Source organism: Coloeus monedula (genome assembly GCF_965178545.1).
Source record: "Coloeus monedula genome assembly, chromosome: 2".
Taxonomy (NCBI): domain Eukaryota; kingdom Metazoa; phylum Chordata; class Aves; order Passeriformes; family Corvidae; genus Coloeus; species Coloeus monedula.
The window spans coordinates 6,003,030-6,026,933 of record NC_138782.1 but is presented as its reverse complement, the minus strand read 5'-3'; the positions used below and the strand labels follow the sequence as shown (position 1 = coordinate 6,026,933).

The window sequence follows — 23,904 nt, the reverse complement described above, 5'->3', positions numbered from 1 at the left end:
CCGCAGCCACTCTGCTTTGCAGCATGTGTTTTACTGTATCCATTTTCAGCTTGGATTTCTTCTCCTCTGCACCCTCCTCCAGCCCCAGCCCTTTCCTCTTCTCCAGCTGTCTGACTTACCAGTGCTTCTGGTGGGTGTTTAGGGGTTTAAAACTTAATTATACATTAGTTGGAGGGCAAATAGACTTTCTTTTTAACCTCAAGGCCCAGAAAGTCAATTAATACGGGTTGACTTCTGAGGGTAAGGCTGTAAGGATTGCCTGAAAAAAGCAGCAGTTCATTAAATGTTATGTTTCTGGTTAATTTCTCCTCATACTCTAATTTAATCCAAGAAACAGAAAAGTGCAGTAGGCACTGAAGATGCGGCTTAAGATAAAGGCTTAAGGCTAAATGTCAGAATTATAGCTGCTGTTTCTTCAAAATTAACTTTTCAGCATGTGTTTTTATGGAGTTTATAAACTGACTCTAAAGCAACCCAGGCTTTTGGGGTCCTGTCATCAGCTGGATTTATTATTGTTGATGTGGTAACGTCCAGGAATCCTGTACAGAGAAGTTAAATTAGGTAAGGTTTCTTAAAAACATTTTGCTCAAGTTTGTGTCCTGTTGGTTTTGATACCTAAAGATCCCCTTAGTGCAGTGGGATTTGTGCAGCTTTGGAAGTCTCATCAACCCCCCATGAAAGTGGAAATGAACTGTTTTGTTCCTTCTAATGAACTTCTGATCAGAATTTGGATAGAAAACCTACTGTGTTGTAAGTAGAACTTACTGTATTTAAGGTAGCATTTAGCAAATTAACTTGGGACTGTCTATAGCAAAGTTTACTAAATAATTTCTGATACAGTATTTTTTTATGCCAACTTGAGGTGTTCTGGATTTAGATTAAATAAACCCAGCACTGGATAGTTATTCTAGGTGGGAGTGAGGGAAATCTACTTCCTCTACCTGCTTTTTAAAAGCATAGGTTTTAAAAGCTTCAGTAAAATAGAATTTTAAAAAAAGCAAAAAACCAAAACCAAACAAAAACCAAAAAAAACCAAAACCAAAAACAAAAACGAAAACAAACAAAAAAAAAACGAAGGAAAGCAAACAAACAAACCAACCAAAAACTGAGGTCTTGGTAGTTTTAATGAATGAAATTTGTGGAAGAAGGGCAAGTGAGTTGTTTTGCCTCTGTTAGGAAAGATTCTCCAGCTGTCTCATGGAGAAACACTACTTGTGCTGTGGAACAGAGACATGAAATTTAGCAGCTGAAGGGGCTCTCATTTCTTGCCCTTCTGTGAAATACCTTCCCAGTGCTTGCCTGTCTGTGCTCAGCTATCCAAACATCTCTGTTTGCATCAGCCTCTGGAAACCTTTTAGACTTTTTTGGATAGACTGTCTAAAATATTCCTCTGGCAGAACGCATTTTCTGGCTTCTTGGACTGTTGGGGCTGAGCCAAGACTTCCTTGCAGGTGTCCTCCAGCGTGACACTGGCGTGGTGTTTGGCTGTGGAGTGAAAAGCCAGAGGCTGTTTGTTTCTTTGGAGCTTCTCCTGATGAAGTCATGAAGGAGAGAGCCTGACTGAAAGCCCAAGGGTAAAAAACATGCAGGGGGAGGGACGAGAAGTGAGCAGAATGAGGGACAGTAGTGGAGGCAGGTGAATTCAGCACCAGAAGAACAGTAAGGGAACAAGCAGCTGAGTGGGTGCTGGGAGTGAAGGAGGGAGTGGGGAGAGCCAAGAGAAGCCAGGGAAGACGGACAGAGGTGTGGGGTGCACTGGAGCAGAAGCAGCGTGGAGGGAGCTGTGGTCTGGAAGGTGTGGAGCAAAGGCAGTGCAAGGCTGGAATTCAGCCATGAACGACTGCCCACAGCACTGTGTTTTAGCAAGGCAAGGATGGCCTGATCCCCCAGCCACCACTTTTCCCATTCAGTAAGGAGCTGGGAAGCCCACCAGGCAAATGAGCCCCCTCCATCTGCTACCCACTGCTTGACCAAATTGGTTACCCATTATGTGCAGAATTTGCATGGGCAGCAGTGATCTTGGAATAGATCCCAATTGTGTGGGAATCAGCATGGTCCCACATAATGGTTTATTTTGATTTCCCTCATCACCATCTTGTAGGGTTTGGTTGGGTTTGATTTTTTTTTTTTTTTTATGTTTCCTTTTTTTGAAGGGGGAGAGGGTATTTTTTATTTACAAAATAACATTCAAAACTGTTTGGTACTTTACAACACAAACATAATCCCTCTTAATACTGTTTCAGAGGGATCCAACACTGGCAGAGTAAATCATCTGGAACCTGCCCCCCCCCCCAACCCCATCCAACCAGCCCAACGCCCTAACTTCTCAGCAGGGTTTCTCTCCTCTGTCTGCATTTTGTGTAGCTGTTTGCAGGTTTAAAAATACTCTGTGTTCCACTAACTTCCAAACAAACTGTCCTCTTTCTAGAAAGGCAACTAAATGGCTCAGCAGACAGCAGTCACATCCTACACACCTACGCCCACAGGCACACACAGCAGCCGTGCACATACTTAAGTTGTCTCTAACACACATAATTTTCCATATTATCAAGTACTTATCTCTTCCCTTTTCAATGCCTTTAAAATAAAAGAGTTCTATGTGCACATGAACACAAAGGAGGAGGAGGAAAATAAAATGTCTGTGGATTGGTTCATCTGCTTCCAGATGCCTTAAATATAAGTCTTTGGTGATCTCTGCATGTTCAGGTCCAGATCCAAAGCCTGTGGAAGTTAGCAGTTAGTGTGGCACACAGAATATTTTGGAGAATAATTATCATCTGTATTTCTAGATATAAAGTATATCTATAATAAGTGTGTCACATGGCACAGGCATCTCTCTCAGGGGGCGCTTTACAGTTTGCCGTGCAGACTCTGGCATATTTAGTTTTCTTCAGAAATGAAGGGTGCATTTAGTGCATGTAAGGTAATAAAATTTACTTTTCCTAAAAACAAATTAAAATCAAGCTTCATTGATTTTTTTTTAGTTATAATTTTCTGTTATATACAGTAATATCACCAAATCTTCAGTAATAATAATCGGTTATTCATTACTTTAACTTTGCATCAAATCCATTCACTTTTCATAACACATGCTCTGTCAAACCACAACATGCTGAGTGTTATCCAGTTTCTTTTCTTGCATTTGTGTGACTCCAGAAAGCTGTAACACACCCTCTTGAGTTCAAAAGCTCTGTGTTTGTCCTAAGATTGGGAACCATTAACATCCTAAAAGTGTTAAGGTTTCTTAGAGGTAACTTGCTTTGATTTTTACTTACCTTTTCCAATATTCTTTCTTAATTTTTCCCCACTGAAATCAGGTCAGATATTTGGTGAAGGTAATTTTTTTCTTTTTTCATGAGTATTACACTAGTTATGAATTTTGTTCTGTTGAGGAATAACATTCAAATATCCTTCCTTGGGGTTACTTTTATATTGCCATTTCTCACCTAGGCTAGGAAAGGAGGAGAATGCATTAAATGAAAGAAGTTATTAATTGTGGATTTTTAGAGCTCAACAGACATTGTCCTTTTTGTTCAATGTATCTGTCTTGGGGTGACAGTATCCAGCTGAGTGGTTTATTCAGCTATGCCCTTTGTGAATATTAAAAAACCTTTTCTGTGTAACCACCTCAAACCAACACCAACGTGAGTATTTGCCGTCCTACAAACCGTTGGTGAAATTGCATTAAAAGTCTAGAAATAAGTGATATTTTATCGAACTTTGTGTCTTCCAATATGGCCTTTTTATCTCAGGGGAGTTTTAATTCCAGCTCCTTGGTGTGTCCCATTCCCTCTAGTGAGCCTTGCCCTCAAGCAGGTAACTCTGCACTGTGCTTGTGCAGCCTCAGAGAGAGGCTGCAGTGTATCAGGGACCCAGGAGCCAACCAGAGGGAGAAAGGGGGCAAAAAGGGAAATGCTGCATTTGAGGCAGTGTTCTGGTTAAAGCGTCTGGGGTTTCCCCCTTTTGAGTCAGCTGCTACCTCAGGGATTTGGGGTGCACACAACTCAACAAACAAAAGCAGATTGTTGTAATGACAAACTGCAGGAGATTGAGGCTTTTCTTGCATTATTTCAAGAATAATTAATCCTAGAAAAGTCAATTTCAAAAATATCAGAGAAATGCAATATATTAAACATATTTACTGAAGTAATTTTCAGCCAGCTCATTGAAGACCCTGCATGCAGTGGAGGAGGACACAAAGACAACTGCAATAAAACATTTCAAAATTTCTGTCCTTTAAGCTTCCCACTTGGCAAAACGTTTCAATAATTTGGGTTTTGATCTTTGTTCAAGACAAAAACAGATGTGAAAACATGTTCCTTCACAGCAACAGTTATATTTTTGATCAGCTTTAATGGCTTTTGGAAGTATGAGTTTCTTCAGATAGAGTGCATTGTTGTCAAATACAAAAAATAATACCTCCATTAATATCGTCATTCCTTTCTTATATGTTTCTCCCCTTTGCAAATATCCTTGCATTTGTATGTTCCCATCGTGATGCGTTTTCCAATATGATTATTGCCCTCCCCCAGTAGGCTTTGACATTGCAGAATGATTGTGCTGTCACAAATACTGGAATGCCCGAACAGACATGATTGGAAATGGTCAGCAGATTAAAAGTGTTTGCTTGAAGTTTATTCTTTGGTTTGAAGTAGTGGGGGGAAATATTTGCATAAATGAATTTTTAATAGATGCCAAAAATAAAAAGCTGCTAAAGAAAATGTAGCTTGTCTGCATTATCATGCAATTTTAATTATGCAAGCATATATGTTCTTTGTGTATTTTGACTTACGGCCATGTGAGACACATGAGTGAACTGTCACTCATGCAGAATTAATTCTAATTTGTCCATATAGGGGAAAAAACCCTGGGAAAACATGATAACACTTTTCATTGGCAGCAAACCCTAGTTGTTGTTAGTCATTTGAGAAAATCATTGTTAGCAGACTATCCAAATTCTGTAGGTCAAAGCCTTCTTAAAAAGAGATGTATTAGCACATGACTAAATCCACTACAGGAATGGATTTTATCTACTAAGGAACTGTACCCTTCTGTACCATAATGTTTATTTCAATTTTTCTTTCCCTTGAACAAGAGAAAAATATTTTGATTCAGTGTTTGGCAATTCAAGCCAGGTTATTGAAAATAATAGTCACTTGGAATGTACCAAGTGCTATTTTTAGTGTAGTTACTTTTCTACAGTATTGCAAACCAAAATCTTTAGTTTCCCACTAAATACAATACAAAAGTAGGTTGTAAAGAGTCTTTAGACTTTGCACGTCTTGTCCCAGGTAAGTGGCAAATAAGTAGTTGTCACTGACATGTAGGGCAACAAATGGATAAAGCAAGCATGGATTCTGAGATCTATAATTTTTAATAATCTTTAAACTAGCTACAAAATGTCAATCACTTCACAAACTGACAGGAGACATAAGGAATTTTCGTATTACATGCTGTAAATGATATTTATCTCACAGTTTATCTAGAGTTCATTCATTTAGGTTTTTTAATTATTTTTTAATTGTCAGCTACTAAACATCTCAGCGATTTGGTGTGCATAGCTCTAGGTAAGCAACAGAGAACTGTACCGATAACAAACCACATGGGGATAGCGACTAGTAAGAGAGAGCCTTATAAAAATTACATTTCTTTGCACCAGTTCATATGGTAGTTGTTTCCTCCAAAAGATAGTCTTCAAAAGCAGCAGACAAACCCAATATATTACACTTATTTCTTTTTGTCTTTGACATATTTTCAGCCAAGCTTTTATTTTGCTGGCAATGGCTAAATGGTGAGTGCCAAATCCCTCTTTTTTTCATAATTAAAAAAATGATCATGATTAATAACTATATATATATCAACAAGAAAAAAGTGGCACAACTGCAAACTTGCTGGTATAACATAGTCCCAAAAGAGTCCGAATACTGAGCATGCTTTTGTTGTCATCGTTGGTGTGCTACTGCCATGGGAAAATTCTTGTTTAAGTAGGAGTCTAAAAGTCTATTTATTCCTCATGCATAAATGCATAAATCACATCACTTTTTAGTGCAATGCTTGTTATAGTAATATAATTCCACATTGTCTAATCATGAAATCATAACAACAGATAATGGCAATGAAGAACTGAAGACAGCAGGTTTAAGTGCTTAAACATCATGATACCCAAAGACAGGAGCATGGCAGTAGCTCTGTGGAATGTCACAGTTTTACAAGAACAATACTGTATATTTAAAGGTTAACAGCACGTTTAGCATTCCAACAGTGTTGTCATTCAGCAAACATCATTAAAAAAACAAAAAAATGAGGAGAGGGGAAAAAAAGGAAAGGAATCCAAAATGGAAACAAGGAAAGGAAAGGAAAAACCCCAAAAAACATCATAGTGAGCTATAGCCATCAAATCAGCACTATGTACAACCTTTGGAAAGAAAGATATCTAGAAAAAAATAATTACAAGTATCATTTTTGGAAAGCTGACAAACTACACAGGACAACATTTACAATGGGGCTGATATGTGCATGTGTGCAAACCTAGTAGATAAATACCATGATAAAAGCATGAAGGTGCTGCCCTGCTGGACAGCATTAAAAGGAAATGCACTTCTCTGCATTTAACCGCTGCCCAGCATCTTTGTTGCACGCTGGTTGGCTTCATCAATCCTGGTTTTGTTGGAATCAGCCTGGGGAAACACAAAGGAAAGAAAGATGAGTACAGGGAAGAAAGAGAGTATGAGAGAGAAAAGGAGTACAGGGAAGAAAGACAATTTTTTGTGGGTACCTCCATAATTTTGGCTAGGTCACGGAAAAATGAAGCTTGAAAATACTGGAGAGCTGTTTTTTATAGTGGCATTAGGGACTCAGAAGGAGATTTACTGGTTTCGTGACACTTCATGTAGCCTTTGAGCAGAGCTTTTCTGTTTGTGATCAGCTCCACTGAACTCCTGCAAATGCTGTGCCAGACCTGTAGCTGGTGCTGATAATAGCACTGGTGGTACTGATGGTAATGGATGACAGCATGAGAACTGGTGGTGTGCATCTGCATTTTGCTGGGGAAAAGCTTCAGAGCCCTCTAAGATTCAGTGGACCTGGACTCTGGTCTAATTTAGATCATCAGGCACCAGTCAAAACTAAAATTTTGGTCAGTGTAGAGATTCACTGGAGCAGAGAAGCTGGATCATCTGATGTAAGAAATGCTGGCAAAGATAAATTTCTTTGAAAAGATCAGGCTGAATATCTTTGGTCTACATGTGAAAGGAAAGGAATATGTGGGAATGATGCCAGTACTCCACAGTTCACCACAGTAGTTGCAAGACAGAGTAGCCTCTTTCCTTGGGCAGCAGCATAAACAAGAGTTAAGGAAAGGCCAGGATTCTACTGTGATTTGAAGCAATCAGACTGGAATTTAGTCCTGCACAGACTAAGCCAATAACTGCAGTGTTTTCCCTGGGATAACACCTGCCGTGATTATTAAATGCCATTAATAAAATGGCACCACTTGGGAGGTTTGGGAGTTCTCTCTGAGTGGGAAGATGCTTCGACCATGACTTTCTGTAGCTCTGCTGAAGTTAGTTTTGGAGACTAAAGACACTGTTTTAGCTGACAAAAACTGGCAAAGCTCCACTCAACCCCACGTTGCCATGCCGACTTATTCTAGCAGAGGCGCTACATAGAAAATGGTTTCAATTTTTAAAATCAGACCTGTGGGAAAGGTGAGAATTGTGTTGCTGCTTTAAAAGCATGGGCCCCAATAGCAAACTCTTTCTGTGGTTCGATGGCTCCATTTTGTTAGCTTTGATGATTGTTCCCACATCTCTGTGGTGTATCCAAATTGTACAGATTTATTTTAAATCTCCAATTTGCAAAGACAGAGTGGTGAAGCAACTTTCCCACATGCATTTAAAAATCCTTTAAAAATGTTTATACTGATGTGCAATAAATCATTCTGAAATATCATGTGCTTTTCTCCATAATTGTTTTGGAAAATGCTATGTAGATGTGCATTTTTAGTGCAGCAGCATGTGCCAGCTCCTCAACAAAGGTAAATCAACAAAACTACTCATTGCAAGCCACAGTCCCTTATTTTAGCCATGAGTTTGACCTTGTCTACCACAGTTTTGTGTGCTTTTGCCAAAAGGTTATCTGAAAAGTTAATGGGTTTGGAAGCAGTTACCTTTGTCATGAAATGCATGAATATTCACTGAACAGTGACAAAATATCATGTTCCTAATGATGTTTAGACCTTAGTATCTGGTGAATGACATTGCATTGAAGGCAGTGAGAGTTCTTGTGCTGACCTTCCCACTTAGGACAGAGTGCTTTGAGCCGTTCCTACTTTCCTCCCAGCCTCTCATTTATGATAGATTTTAGGGCCAGGCTCTTCTGGTGATGATCTCTGTGCCATTTGACCTACTCATCCTATCCTCATTTTGGTTTTTGTCCCTTTCTCTCTGATCTGAGGAAAGGATAAATAAAGCCTTTTATTCATTGCTGTCCTGATTACTGTGCATAGGTCAGATTACATCACTGCACTATGAGATTGCTCTGGGTTGGGTGCATGCATCTAGTTTAAGGTAAATCCTTTAGGAGCATTTGTGGTGCACTCTGGGGTACTTTGGGTTAGCTTTGTGATGTACCCCAGCTTTCACAAACTGTGCCAGCCAAGAGTCTTTCTAATGATCGTAACTGACCCAAACCACAGTGCCCCAGCTGGTCAGGAGAACAGGCCTGGCAATGCTGTCAGGGGAATGAGGGTCTGTTGGCATATTTCATTGCAGACTGGATGTGTGTGCAGTTGTGGTTTCCCTATTATCCAGCTAACCATCATTTCTGACTTTTATAGAGGGTTTTATTAATACATTGTGTTCTTTTTCTAGTACCTCATTACTGTGTGTCTTTACTCTGGGAAATTTGGCTTATTTTTCACTAAGACTGAAGACTGTCTTATTTTTGTGCTGCTCTCATGACAACTCCTCTGTGTACAATGCAAATCCATCTTTCACAAATGTGTCACTGTTCCTTAGCCAAGGGCCCTGGGTGATTTTATGAATCCTATTAGCTGCCAATGTTATTTTGCCATTGCTGTACAAAATGCCAAGGTCTGTAAGAAGACCATGTAGACTTGGAAGGCTGGTCCCTTAGCTCACTGCTCTCAGCATGCACTGCCTATTTAATTAACTGCTTTATGTGCACAGAGGGCCTGGTCAATGTTTTCAAAATCCAGATGTTTGCAAGCCTGAGCTGGTAGGAGAACAGTGACTTGTTGGGCTTGCTGTATTTTGGGATAGGATCCTGCAGGCACAGGTAGGATGCCACTGATTTCCATCCACAGGGCACATCTCCTGCCACTGTGACATGAACAGGGGAGGTGGGAACACAATAGTGCACGTCCTCATCGCTTTGGGAAAATAATGTATATAATAGGCTTCTTGTTTAAAGGTACTTATGGTGTAGGCTGTATAAACTCCCAGTCCCTTCTCGCAGTATAGAGAGATGTGCTGCTTTCTAGTTCTTTTCATATGGATAGCAGCAGTAAATCCTTCCCCTGATGCTCCCAGTTTTCCCAGAAATATGAAACGGTGCAGAATGGCATCCCAGTAATACTGTGCATTTTCCAACACAGTCAAACACATGCAGCTTTATAAAACAAGACTTTTGACCAATGCAAAGCCACGTGCTCTGCAGTGCCAGGTGATGGCCTCTCTGTCAGGGATGATCTTCCCACCTTTCAGACAATGTGTACTTCACCCAGTTCTCTCTGGAATCCACCTCCAATAAGGAAAGCTGTTGGAGTGAATCCGTCAGTGCAGTATTTTCCTTAACTCTTTTTACTAGGCTCTGATATAGTTAACTGACGTGAAAAACAGGGATGGACATCCTGCTTGTGTGCGGAGGCTTGCATGTGTAAGAAGGCTCAAGAGCACCAGCTCTACCACTTGAGGTCAGAATTAACTCTAAGCACCATGTCTAAGTCCTTGGGTTACACCCTCAGGTTGTGTAAATCTCAGCGGAAGTGGAGAGTTGTATTGATTTTACACCAGATGAAGATCTAGCCTCTTATGTCACTTCAGCCTGGCTCTGCCTGTGCCTGGAGCTCTGCCAGTACCAATGCAGATGGCTTGCAGATCTTGGGATCTAAGGATGGCAGTGAGCTCCGAGCCGGGCTTGGAGGGGACTGCTCTCTGCTTCAGAAATCTGCAGTGCAGGTCTGGCACTGGAATGCTGTTTTAGGTGGTGATTTTGCAGAACTAATGCTGAGCTTTTTTATTCCACTGGGGCCATGCAGGGCCCAATTATGCATAAATAACTATATATATATATATGTACATAAACACACACCCTCCCCCAAGAGAACAGGTAGATCTCTGTCCTAATGTTGTTTTAAGCAGCACAACAAAACTGGCTGCACTGTTACCATATGGCAAAGTTTTGCTTAATAAATCCCCATCCTCTTTTGGGGACTGGTCCTCCAAGCAGGTGATCTAATCCTGAGCTGCTCATAAAGTTTCAGAGGAAGGAAAAGCCCAGGAGGGTTTAAAACTTTCCAGGAAGTTCCAGGGCAGTCAGATCCATGCCCCACAGTTTCGCATAGCTCAGGACACTTGTCCTTTTTCAGAGCAATTGCAGAAGGAGCCTTGATGTCAGCCAAGGGGTCCCCTTGCAGTTGTGTGGCAAACTCAACAGCTTGGGTTCAACCCCACCTGCACTGGAGGCTACTGCAGATTCACAGCATTGAGCTCTGCTTTGGCCCAAGGATTCGGAGGGAGGAGAGAGGAGCTATTTCTGTCCCTTTTCCTCTCCGAGCCCGTGCTTGCAGAAAGGAAAACACAGCCCCTTTCGGGGTCTTCTTCGAAATGGCAGCTCTTACCTTCTCCATGATCCTGTCAATCTGGCGGTTCTGTGTGTCGATCTCGTTGCCCATGTCCAAGGCCATGTGACGTAAGTTGCCAATGATGCCGCTGACCTGCTCGAGGTTCTCATCCATTTCATTTTCCCGGGCATCGTTTGTTACCCTGGGAGCAAAACACCAATTCTTTAAAGCAGAGACAGGAGATTTCCCCCTGAAACCGTGATTCACCCGAAACCTCCACTGCATCCTCTGTCACTTGTCACCTGAGGAGCAGGTTGCTGTGCTCAGCTTTGAAGAAAAGGGATTAATGAGTTGATAACCTGAAAAATGTTACGTGCTTATTTTTTGCATTTTGGGCTCAGTTATCTGGGTTATCAGTGCTCTGTTTGTACTGCTCATATCAGCTGTAACTGAGTGTTGCTGTCTGAGCTGGCAGTATGTACCACATCCTGCACCTCTCTTCAGTGATCATCCTTCCCAAAGAAAGAATGAAAGGGTGCCCCATTTGGATCTGTGTGTGGTTAGTATTCATGGGAAGTGCTGGAAGGTGGTGGAATTACAGCTATAGTAGCTCCCCTCCTTGAACTGCAGATAGTTAATGAATACTGTGCAGTCCTTGTATGCTTGGGGCTCACAGAGATATCGGGGAAGAGGTGCTTCAGCTGTGAAAATCCTGACCTAACATCCTATTTAATTAACTGTATTTCTGGTGAAAGACAGAACCAGCTTCTCTCAGATTTACTGGCTTCAGTAAAGATCATTCATCTCTCATTCTTAGGACCATCTTTTGCAGTTGCTTGCTCTTTGGAAGAAAAAGCTTGTGCTTGAGCCAAGGCCCAGATCAACTCTCCAATGACTGAAGAGGCAGGTGGTGACTGATGCTGGGAAAAGCAAGGTCTATGGATCCCGCTCAGAAAATTCCTACTTTGAGCCTCTTACGCAATTTGTGTTCATGTAGGTGCCCAAGGGGTGCTCCCGGTTATTTGCAGAACAGTTACGGTGTAGCATAACTTCCTTCATTGCTATTCTATTATCATGCCCCAGCCTTCATTTTGGTGGGGCTGCCATCCAGAAATAAAAAAAAAAAGTGAATGGCAGACCCATCAAACTTAAATGGCAACTCCATCCCACGCTCCAGATTGTATGACAGCATTGTTTCTATCACACTGACTTCCCTTTATCACAGCAGCCAAAAAAATAAGTGGATAATAGTTTTTGGAAAGATAATTACTTATTAATCTAGTGTCCTTAATCTTCAGAGATCAAAGCTTTGCCTACTGGTATGCTGTTATCCATGCTGATAGCATTGTCATCTAAATACATGCCCCATAAGCACTGTAATCAGTAGGTGCTTTGTGCTGGATCCCTATGTGATGTGGGAAGTTTGCAGTGCGGTTGCCATTAATATAGCTGTGTGCATCAGACTGGCTTTCATTTGAGAGCCCAGGCATTCCCACTGTTTCTCCATAGCTGTGGCTTCCCAGCAGCTGAGGAATGGGGCATCATTCCCCATGCAGTGAGGTTTTGAAGATACTCATGAGCAGGGGAGGGATGCACCTCTAGTTTAAAGCATTTTTCAAGTTCTGCGCTTGGCTCTAAGCTTAGGAAGGAAGCCTGAGGCTTTTTTGTTGTTGCAAAGAAGGGAAGGGCTGCTGGATGCTTTGGTACATCTTCTGGCAAGGATGGATAACGGGCACTACATGCCTTGAGACATAATGGCAATAAGCTAGTATTTATCTGACACTTCATTTCTAAGGCATTTGACAACTGTCATTAGTGAGACCCATAATAAGGCCTCCAGGAAAAGTGTTCACACTGGGAGCTGGAGTGCAGAGGACAGTGCTGGCTGGCCATGGCTGTCTGCACCCTCACGATGCTACTGTGAAATAAATAAATAGACATTATTTCTAGTTTATTATTGCCCAAATCTGGGCAGTCTCAAAGAGGAAGGTTGGGGGTTGTGTTTTCAGGCATTTTCTGGTTCTCAGGGCCAAGACCCTTACTTCCAGGATCTCCAGCAAGGTAACCATTCTTTTCACTAGAGCTCAGGTGACCCTCAGGGCCAGGAGAAGTCACTAGATGCAGCAAACCTTTAGGACATGTCTTAATCACCATCAACCTGAATCTGAGTACCGCTTGGTGGAAAACCCTGGCTCCATCATATTACCCGGCACCTCTGAAGGAGTTAATGAGCACCACAGAACTCATGACCATATGGAAGAAATCTAAATATATCAGTGACAAGGAGAACAGAGAGAAAACAGTGGATAAAAAGGCTCACCTGCGGATAAAGCCACCACTGATGGCCATCTGCTCCCGTTCATCTACGACACGTGCAGGCTGGCTGGCTACAACACCATCCTGATTATTGCCCCAGGCCTTTTTGTAAGCATCGCTTGATTTAAGCCTATGCGAAAAAGATGATGAGTAAAAAAGCATCGAGTGCACAAGGACAAATGCAAAACTCTTTACCTCTCCAAGCTAAAAGCTGAATCAAGCAAATGAATTTTCAGATAGAGGGTCATTGGTTGTATACCGATATATCATAACCCTGAATAAAAGGAGGGGGTGGGTTTTTGTTCATTTTTTACTTTACTGCCACAACAGTGATGGTCAGAGGTTTAGTTTCCAATAGGGTGAATTGCAATTGTCAGGTCTACAACACTGCACACAGGTTTTTGGATGTTGACTTAGTTTCCAGAAAGAAGGAAAATTAAAAAAAAAAAAAAGAAAAAAGAAAAAAGAAGAGAAGAAATACAGATAAGTAGAAAACATTGTTTCATTTCAGTGACACATATGTTTTGACATCAAACACAGAGAACATACTGGCAGACAGACATAAAAACAGAACTGCCAAGTATAGTGTGTACATCACATCACAGCAACACACCCTCTTAGAGAAAAATGGATTTGGCTGGAATTTAACATTTTACCATGCAGAATATTTGGCTTCTGTTGATATTTTTTCAATATGTATGTGGCATAATAGGCATTTAAAGCCACTGATCTTTCCCAGGGTGATTTGGGGATGATTTTATCATAGGGTTCATTAGATTTTTCAAATAATATATCGGTACTTGAAAATAGTAATCATACATCGACAGTTGATGTACAAACCTTTGTCCACAGAGACAAAAAGTAAAATAGGCAGAAGTGAAATGAGTGCAGGAGAAAATAAAAGATACGAGCAATCTAGCATCAGAAAGGGAAATTTTTCTACATTTTTCTTCATGCACCAGCTACAGGCATGAATAAGAAGTAAAGCATTCTCACTAGCACAGTTGCCCCAATAGTTCATCATACCCTTAATGCATCAGCAGTAACAGCCTTCACAATAAGCAAGACACAGGCAAAAATGGATCATCACCTCCTTCAGGAGTTTTAAACCACAGGACTTCAAAAACAGCCTAGCAACTTGTTATATTTGTATTTTGTGGCAGTCACATTAGCTTTCAGAGAGCCATTTTTAACTGAGCTGCCACGGATAGAAAATTAAAATCCAGGCACCCCTAGAGTGGCAGACTGACGTGCAGCCTATTTAGGGCTGCTGTCATTGGGGTCACCAGGCAAGACTGAACATTTTAACAGGGGAATGTGAGGGTTTGGGTTCCACAGGTATAAGTTCGTGATTTTATTCTGGAAATGGGGCAGCTTCCAACAAAACCACAGGGAACTGCAAATATCTCTGGTTTTGCTGTTCCATGGTCAGCTCCAATCAGTCCTATAAACAGCCCTGTGGCTTGGATTTTGGGGGAGGAACTGAAGGTGCTTCTGGGGGATTTGGGAAAGGACATGGCAAACCCATTTCTGGTGTTGTGTTCTCTCCATGCCCCCTGAAGCAGCTCAGTTTTAAATGAGCCTGAAGATGTGTTGTATGCTCCAATAGAGAATTAAAATGCAGATTAAAAGAGGATGTTTCCTACTCATCTGTTTTGTTGCTTATTTCCTATTAAAGTTTGTGAAGACTTAAAAAGATTATGGTTGGCTTGTTTAATTTTAGTTCTCTGAAGCTATACATCAGCTTTGGCATTTCTAGAAATGAGTGGAAGTAATTCTCTTGCTGCAGATACATTTACAGGGTTTTGCCTGTTCTTTAGACCTGTGCAACTTTGGCAGTGAGATAGTCTCTGTATTTAAGGTAAATGACTTTATACACCCAGAATCTGATCTCTTGTTTTCTGGTGGACTTCCAATTAAAGTCAACAGATGGAGTCTGGATCTGCTCATGGTCAATAGCAATTGTCCTTTTGAATGCAACCCGGTCAAAGTTCCATGCCGTGGGCATTTTGGGTCTCCTAAGAATGTAGGATCAAGCTTTACATATTTTTAAGGCTCACAGAACTGTACTTTCACTATATATCAGGGTAGAGTTACATGTGAAATGTTAATCTTTTTTAAATATATGCCATTAATCTCCCACCAGCCAGAAGAGCATTAAGGGATCATGGTGATTCTGATGCCCAGAACTGTATGGATTTCTCTCCCACACTCCACTCCGCAGAGCATCGTCTTATCTGCACCAGTGGAGTCCTGGCTTAGTGACTCAGGGAACAGCCTCTGAAAGCATTGTTCATCCATACTCTGAGCACTGGTTAGCAATGCTGACCTATGAAATCTGTCTGCAGACTGATAGGATCACAATGCCTTAGAGAAGGGAAGAGACACCTTTACAAATTAATGCCCCCTACAACACCTGCAGAACCGTTCTGTTCTTGCAGCATGACGCTGCAGTCATAGCAAAGTGGCAAATGTTTTAGTGCCACATGCCAGGTGCTAATCCCATCCCTGTCACATGTCTGGCTGTCAGTTCTGAGTTTTACAGCTTGCACAGTGTGGGAGATGTAAAGTTTCTGCTGTATTCGTACCTGCAGCTCTTGTGCACCAGCTCCTCTGGTGCAGGGCAGCAGGGCTAAAGCCTGTCAGAGCTCATACCACTTGCAAAAGGGGTTTATGCAGCTCTTCCCACTCCTCCTGCCCTCTCTCCCATTGCTCTTCAAGGCAGTAATAATTCTGGGCAAAATCTTTACCCGAAAAAAGTATTCAGGGCTTGGTACAAAGAAGCAAAATAGATTTTTTTTAAAAAAAACCCTGAGGCAGTATCTGCATTGTGTCCCAAGGGAATTAACTTCAAAATAAATGTGACTGATAAGGCAAAACCCCAGTCCTGATGTTCTGATTTTTCACAAAATACCCCCTGAACTCTATGACACCTCTCTTTCCTTTGGTCTTGATAACCAGGGTAGGACCTGGCTTTGGCTGTGAAGAAAGTTCACCCAGAAAGGGAGTTTAATACTACAGCAACACTATTCTCTGTTTTGTTTCCTGCACAGTCTCTGGCCAACCATTTAGGAGTGTTTTCACTGCAACCTGGTTTCATGACTACTCACTGCATGCTGGATTTGCCATTCCTCAAGGACTCGGGATTGGTCCACTTTGTCCCCGATTTCCTACACCCACATAACCGCACATCACATTTTCATTTGGCATTTAAAACAAGCTTTGCATTACTTGGAGGACGGTTTCGTTCAAGTGTGATGGCATGCAAGCAAATTTGATTTCAACATTTCTGCTTAGTGTACGTGCTACCCAAACGAGACAAATTTGGCATGTTGTGGTTTTCTCAAATTTGTTGCCTGTGGCAAGACGAAAACCATTTCAAGTTGGCTTCCAATTATGAAATGTCACATCTCTTTCAAGATATCATCGAGGACTATTTCTGTTGAACAACAAAAAAGGTGTGACTTTCATTCACAATTTTGAGCAATGTTTAGTATGACCTCTTCTGCATTTTTCAGCTCTTTTCTTTATGAAACTTGTTTGTGAAAATACGTTTCAAAATTTAGGGTGTCCAGGAATAAGGTAGCCCCAGAGTTTTTTTTCACTGGAAAATGGAACCACTCAGTACACTTTGTGTAAAATGTTGAAACTTTTACCATTAAAAGGTGTCAACAGTGAAGCTCTCACTGCAGTATGCCTGATTTTAATGCATCTACAGTAATTCCCAGTCAGTTGTCTATGCTATGAGATGAATGCATTTGAACCAGAATCGTTCTTTCTGCATGCCACATGCTCATCCTGTCCATGTGCCTAGCAAGGATGAGCTTCACAAGGCCTTTGGGATCAGCCTTAAGTGCTCAAAGAGATGAGGCAGGCAGCACCTACTTGTTACATGGACAGACACAAAGACCACAGAATTTTCCTAGGTCCGTCAAATTCTTTTCTGCTTCTTTCATGTCCTTATTGATTTGGTCCATTCCCTCTTCGATGCGTTCCAGTTGTTCTGATTAAACACAAGTATTTTATCCCCACAGAATGAAGCAGATGGAAAAGGACAAAGAAAAAAAAGACAAAAACTTCAGACATTCACTGTGACAAAAAACTGGACACCACATAGCAGAGCCGGTACCCAGTACCTACTTGTTACAAGGACATATGAAAAGGCCACAGCATTTCCCTAAATCTTTTAAATTTTTCTCGGCCTCCTTCATGTCTTGGTTGATATGGTTCATGCCTTCTTCAACACGATCGAGTTGTTCTGGTCAGGACAAAGGGATGACAGTGTGGAATGAATTGTATTTTTGTTTGTTTGATTTTGTCTTCAACAGAACATGAAAAATGACCATGTAGAACTGAGTTAATAATGACATTACAATGCATTAATCTGAGCTGATGCATTGCTGAAAGGATGTATGCTGCATTGGATGCTGAAGTGTTTTTTTACTAGTATGGGAAGAGTAAAACAAAGGAGGAATTTATTTGAAATATATTAATATAAACAAGACGTAATGATGTAGAAAGGAAGGGTTATAAAGTTCAAGGTCCAGAAACATAATACAATACATCAACTTACTATGACACAGTGACATCCAGGAGAAAGAAAGAGTTATTATTTTGCATTTATGTATGTTAATATTAGAGAAAATATGTCGTTCCATGGAAAACACTTCAGTTACTTACGCTTACAAATGCCTTGGAATTAGGTGGATTTGGGCAGCACAATTGCTTTGATTAGTGAGTGAGAGAGCTGCTAGTTAATGGCACCAGAAATGGAGTGAGCTGTTAAGGGCTTGTATCCAGGTACCCTTTTCTCCCAGAGGCTGAGGAAACTGAGACCTGCCACTTTGACTGGCGTTGGATATTGATCTCTAATCTGAGTGTGGCCTCAGGGCTGGTTTTCTTCCTGGTGTGGGTGCTGCAAATCAGGAGTAACCTCAGTGAACATGGAACAACTGAAACCACTCCAGGAGCCTGATGCTCTCCGGCAGAGGGTCACCAGCTGTGATGTTCCTTGTCTCTGGCCCCAAGGGACCTTATGGAAACAGCCATTGAGTGAAGACTCGTGTTTTCAGTGGGGTCACTTCTGCTTTGCTCCAGGGCAAGTTAAGAAGCACCAGGCCCAGAAACCAGCCATATATAGACCCTGTCTCTCTGCTGGCATCAAACAGAATTTGGCATATTTCCACCTAAGGCTAGTGGTGGTTTAGGGTTTTTTTAGCAACCTTGTGGCTCAGAATAACTTAATGTGTTAATTTTTTTCACTTTTAAAGCTGGGCAAAATGTCCTAGAGGAGCAGAATGCTACGATGTAAAAGTGTAGGAATGGATTCTCCACTGATGTAAACAGATAGGGATCCAATGGGATCAAGGGTCTTGTGTGGAGTCTGGAGTAGGGACAGCATTTTATATGGGATTTACATTTTACACGGGATTTACATTTTACACCATTTGTTCCTGAAGGATAAACTCAAATACTACCCAGGATCAGAAAGTTACTTGGAGCAGCATTTCAATCCATTAAAAATTGTAAGTGTACCTAAACAAGGAAAAGTAAAGCAATCCCAGTAAAACATGAATACCTCCCTATTCCCCATATGGAATAGAAAAAAACAGAATTAGACTGTAGAGGAAGGAACTAAAAGCACTGGTTGTAGAAGAAATTTAATGTCATCCCTGACATTAACTGAGTCCTATCCAGGCAAAAAAGGCATTTTAGAAGAAAAATCATATGCATATTGACGTCAGTATAAAGCTCTTCTTGACTTCTTTGAGAACATGAATAAGCCTAATTTCTTACTTGGGTTTCTAATAACAATTGAGGTTCAGCTTTTCAAAGCTTTCTGGGGGGTTTAGACACCCAGTTCCCATTAAAATTAATTAATTTTAATGGGAAACAGGAACCTCACCCCTCGAGGGCCTAGAAAATCCTGGGCTAAATTATTCAAGCTAGAATAATTCAAGTATTGAACTTGTGCTCTTTGTTTAATTTTTGCATGAGACTGGGCTTTGAGAAGGAGAGGTGCCATGTCAGTCTGCTGAGACTCATCTGCTTTTCAGCTGTCGGTTCTCATTCTCCTCATTGGATGGGCCTCTCTCCTGATACCAGGGGAGTTATTGATCCCAAATTCAAGGATTTATTTAGAGGAGCAGAGTTACCTGGCACTGTCCTCTAAAAGGGGCACATATTGTGTAAGCAAAGGATTGGGAAACTAAGAAGGAAACCTGACAGAGAGACTGCACAAGTTCTGCGAGGTAAACAGCTGAGCTGAGAACCAGAAATGCAAGGTTGGATTGCCTGAATGCACGTTGTAATTTAGGCTTCAGCAGAAGCTTTGGTTTGTGTCCGTAGGCACAGACTGTCATTCTCATCAGAAATGTGAGTCTGTGGTAGAAGGGGACACCCCTCCCTGTGCTCCTGCTCCTCACTAACCCCGGGTCCTGCCTGCTCCTGCACGGTTGGGCAATGCTTACTCTCGCTCTGGGAAGCAGCTGTGGGAGTGGGAGCTGGCTTTTATGCTGGTTCATGCAGCATGATGGGATTTGCTACACTTCTGTCACAGACCCCGAGCTCCTGCTTGCGAGAGCTGTGCTTGCAGAGCCCCTCTTCAGTTAAAAGAAGGCTGTACCCACATGTGCATTTTGACACTGAGGGGAATGAGAGGCACTGACCTTTCTTCCATTGATTTGCCTGCTAGTGCTTCTCTAACCTTGTCTGTCCAGTGGAAAAAGCCAGGTTAACACTGCATGGGTCAGTCCTAGATCTGGTACCACTGGTGGCTTTCAGTCTAAGCAATTCTCCTTGCCCCCATGCACATTGTCTGAAGCCATGTATGTAAAAGGGCCTTTTGAACTTTCTTTACCTGTTTCCTATTCTGCCTAAATAAATGTGTATTGAAGAGTATATGTGACACAACTCAAAGACTTCCATTTAAATCATAGCCCTCTCTAGAATCCTGACTTTATCCTGCTTCAGAATTTGTGTTTGATGCCTGAGCTATTTCTGAATAGGAAAGGGAGCCACAACTAATTTATCTTCCATTAATGGAAACCTCATCAGTGTAAAAAACCCCATGTCATACTTGTAGCCCAGAAGTCTAGACAGCTGGCTGCTGGTCCTGAAACCACTTGCTAGCTGTTAATGTTGTGGGCTGGATTATTAACTGGTTTGAATCAGCATAGTTATGCTGGCTTCATGGAGCAACACCAATTTATACCTGTCAAAGATCCGGTCCCACAGGCAAGAAAATAGATTCATGAGTCTAACCACAATTATTGAGGCATAAATATTATAGTGGAATTAACTTAATGAGGTCACACTGGATTTGTTTTGGTATAACTGCTATTAAAATGTGGCCCAGAATGAATCACTGCTGGTAGGAAATCAGATGGCTATTGAGAGGTTAATTTAATGTCTGTTTCCATAGATCTTCCCTATTCCAATGTTCTGTGCTGTATTAAAGGTTTTAGGGAAGACAGTTTGTTGGCATATACTGCCATGAACCTACGCAAATTCATGCCTACAAGAGATAATGTCTTTTGTCTTCCATTTAGAGAAGCCCTTCAAGGTCAGAGTTTGAACATTGTTTGACAGTTTGTTGCAATATTAGTTGAATAAACTGCATCTATATGTTTATGTATGATATATGATATATACGTAAGAGAATTGGTGCTGGCTGGAAGCAAAATACACATCAGAGATAAGTTTCATTGAGATTTCCTTCATTTTTTTTCCCTCTGGAAAACTCTGCTAATTATTAGCCCTTTTTGTATATTGATGTCTGAGAACACTACTTTCATTTCAAGGTAGTGACCATAAATCTTCTTCCAGATCTTACAGCAAACCAACGGAAGGACACAAACAAGAACAGTTTTTTACCTGTATCATTCTATTTGTGAGTTACTTCTGTAAGATAACTGAGGGCCCATAAGCTAGCCCTGTTAGTTTTATCACAGCATTGTGGCCATTTGCCAGTGGGTCTTTGCCAGGATCTTCCGTAACATCCTGGCAATTCCCCATCCTGTGACTGATCTGGGTTAAGTGGCTGGGGCAGGGAAGCTGTAGCAAGGGCATCCCTCAGCTGTTCCTGTGGTCTCCTGAACAAAAACAGCTGCAAAAGCATCTTACAAGGCATTGGTAGCAAGACCAGCACAGAGCAAGCATGGTGTTGCTTCACTTTTGCATCCCCATCTGTAATGTATAACAAATATTCCTTGACTGATGTCCAGGATCTGGGGCCTGTGCTTGAATGTCAGTTAAATGCCTGTGGAGATCAGAACTTGCTCCTTTGCCTGGAGTATTGTGCAGTGAAGCAATTTCCCCTAAGGACAATTTTAATTGGAGGAAAAAAAGAAAAGAAAAAGGGCACATTGAAGAACACATTGTAATCATAATTGCGTACACGAGGGTTTCATTTGAAAGTCAGCAGATTAACTATGTCCAATGCAATGCCATGATCCCATTTTCCACAGAGGAGAATCATATTGGAGCGTAGTATGTATCTGGGACAGCCTTTTCAGAAATCCTGAACCCTGACCTAGCTGTGCTCTGAAAGGCACTGCTGGGCACAGTAACCAATGGAAGAAAGCTGGAGGGGAGAGCTGTGAGCCCACATGTAGCTGTGCTAAAAATAACAGTAGACAAAGGCACAACCTGCTTTGTGTGGGTTCATTTGTCTTTTGTTCTGTGCTACAATTCCAGCGTAATTAATACCAATTCCCCTGTGGAATCAGGAGTAGTTGTGAGTTCCCTTTTATTTTGCTAATTAGCCACAGCATACAAAACTGCCAAACTCACAACTCCTGCAAAAGGAGTGGAGGTAAGCTTGCATGGGTACCATCAACTGGTACCAGTGCTTTTGTTTGTAGGATTGCCCAGTTATTTCCAAGTTTTATCTCCTTTTTAAGCTTGATTTGGAGTAAGATCTGCTGGGTAGGTTAATCTCCTCCCCCTGTTTCCTGGCATTGCTGGTTGTGCATTTGTGGTGCAAGGAGAAAATTCCAATTGCACTGACATTTTCTTAGTGTCTTATCAAAGTTGTGGCTATTCCTCTGTCTTGTCTTGGATGAAAAATGACTGTGCTGCTACTGTTGTTATTGGGAAAGTTTCTCCCCTCCACCTCATTTGGAATACAGGAACAAAATTCTTCTGTAATAAACTGCACGAGGACATCATTACACAAAAAATGTCCTTGAAGGTCCAAATCTTTGACCATGCTGATATGCCCCGGTGATGGGAGTTTCCTTTGGATGAAGACACCTACCAGTCTGGAACCTTTTCTGTGTTAACACTTCAGATTTACCTTCATATCTTTACTTTGTACTATTAGGTTTATTTGTACAGTCTGTTTTTAACCAAAATGCATCCAAATATTAACATTTTTCTAACTTAGCATGCTTTAAAGAAGCAGAGGAATTGCCATTGCTCAATAATCCTTTGCAGCATTAATTTTTTCATGTAAAATACAAGTATTTTTGTTTAAAGACTTCTATACATACTTTTATTTAAATCATTAATTAAGGGAGCTTGACTCAAAGCCAGATTTTAAAAAATGTAAGCATTATGGATACACATGGGGGCTGGGAAAGGCTTTCTTAGTGAGGGAAAATACCCAGCAAGGAGAATCTAAACTCCTAGGTCCTTCCTGTGGGCTCCCTGGAGGAAGAACTGTGTTGAACTGGTTTGGGTGACAAATACCTGACTCAAAAAATGGTAACTCTTGATATTGCAGAAGGACTACTCAGGTTCCCATTCTACAAAGGACACTGGAGGAGGTCTCTAGTTTTTATGGGAGTGCCATTCTCTGTGAAACAGAAAGCTCTTGTGAAGCTCCAGATCTCCGAGGCTCATGACAGACTCTGTAACCTGCTGTGCAGCCAGCTGTGCTAAACCTTCGGGCAACAGCATCTATCCAGGCTGGCTTTGTTGTACAATACCTGGCACTGTGAAATTACCTTGACCTATTGCCTGTTATGATCCCAGAGACTACTGCTTACTGATACCAGAAAATAGTTCTGCTTTGCAGTATTTGGGTTGAATCAGCTCAAAAAGGTTTTTCCATGTAAGGTCTGTTTAACCTCAAAACAAGCAATTTTGTAAGGAAACCTAGAAATGGAGCTTCAAGCAAGTGCAGAGATTAGATCTTCTACCTGCCGCCCACTGGAAAGATCAATGTCATGTTTTCTGTATATTTAACACCTAATAATCTTAAGTGACTTGTGCAGTCAGCTGCAGAGAGATCACATGGCAGTGTTAGCAAATTATGTCCTTAATCTGATAATCTGCTGAGACATCCGTGAGCTGCACACATTGCACTAATTACAGAGGGTTCAAAGTCATCATTAGTGTATTTTGCCCAGTAGTGTCCTTTATTGCTAAAATGAAATAAGAAAATTAGCAATTACTACACTTACATATGGTTAAAACGGAGAAAACTTAATTAAACATTTAGCATAGTACAAGGTTACAGTATTTGTAGGGTTTGTAACATTATTTGGCTGTTTTCCTTGAGAAATCCACACTGTATAGTCATAAGCTAAATTCACTGAACCACTAAAGGCATGACCATAACCAATTTAAAGAGGCTTCAAAACTGTCTGATTCTTTCCTACAGGTATTGACTAACTGCATCTCTGGCTGTACAATAAGCATTTCAGGTCTCACTGTCAATATAAGGGTTTAAGACTGAGTTCCCTGGACTCCAGAGAGGTGAGTGTGTCCAGCCTCAGCTCCTTGGCTCACCCAGATTGTCCTTCCTGTCATGGCTACAGAGTGAATCAGTCAGACAT

At 41.3% G+C, this 23,904-nt stretch overlaps 1 protein-coding gene across 1 annotated transcript in view; it reads right to left on the bottom strand.

Moving 5' to 3' along the window:
* Window positions 1-6,608: 6,608 nt before the first annotated feature.
* The window catches only part of SNAP25 (synaptosome associated protein 25), a gene marked incomplete at its 3' end in the record, with an annotated part of 60,739 nt that continues 43,443 nt past the window's right edge, over window positions 6,609-23,904 (bottom strand). Inside the window, exons 5-8 of the mRNA XM_082277291.1 lie at window positions 17,006-17,123; window positions 13,125-13,250; window positions 10,862-11,006; window positions 6,609-6,677 (exon numbers count right to left, since the gene is read on the bottom strand). Of these exons, the coding sequence (XP_082133417.1) occupies window positions 6,609-6,677; window positions 10,862-11,006; window positions 13,125-13,250; window positions 17,006-17,123 (458 nt within the window). The remainder of the gene's footprint in view (window positions 6,678-10,861; window positions 11,007-13,124; window positions 13,251-17,005; window positions 17,124-23,904) is intronic.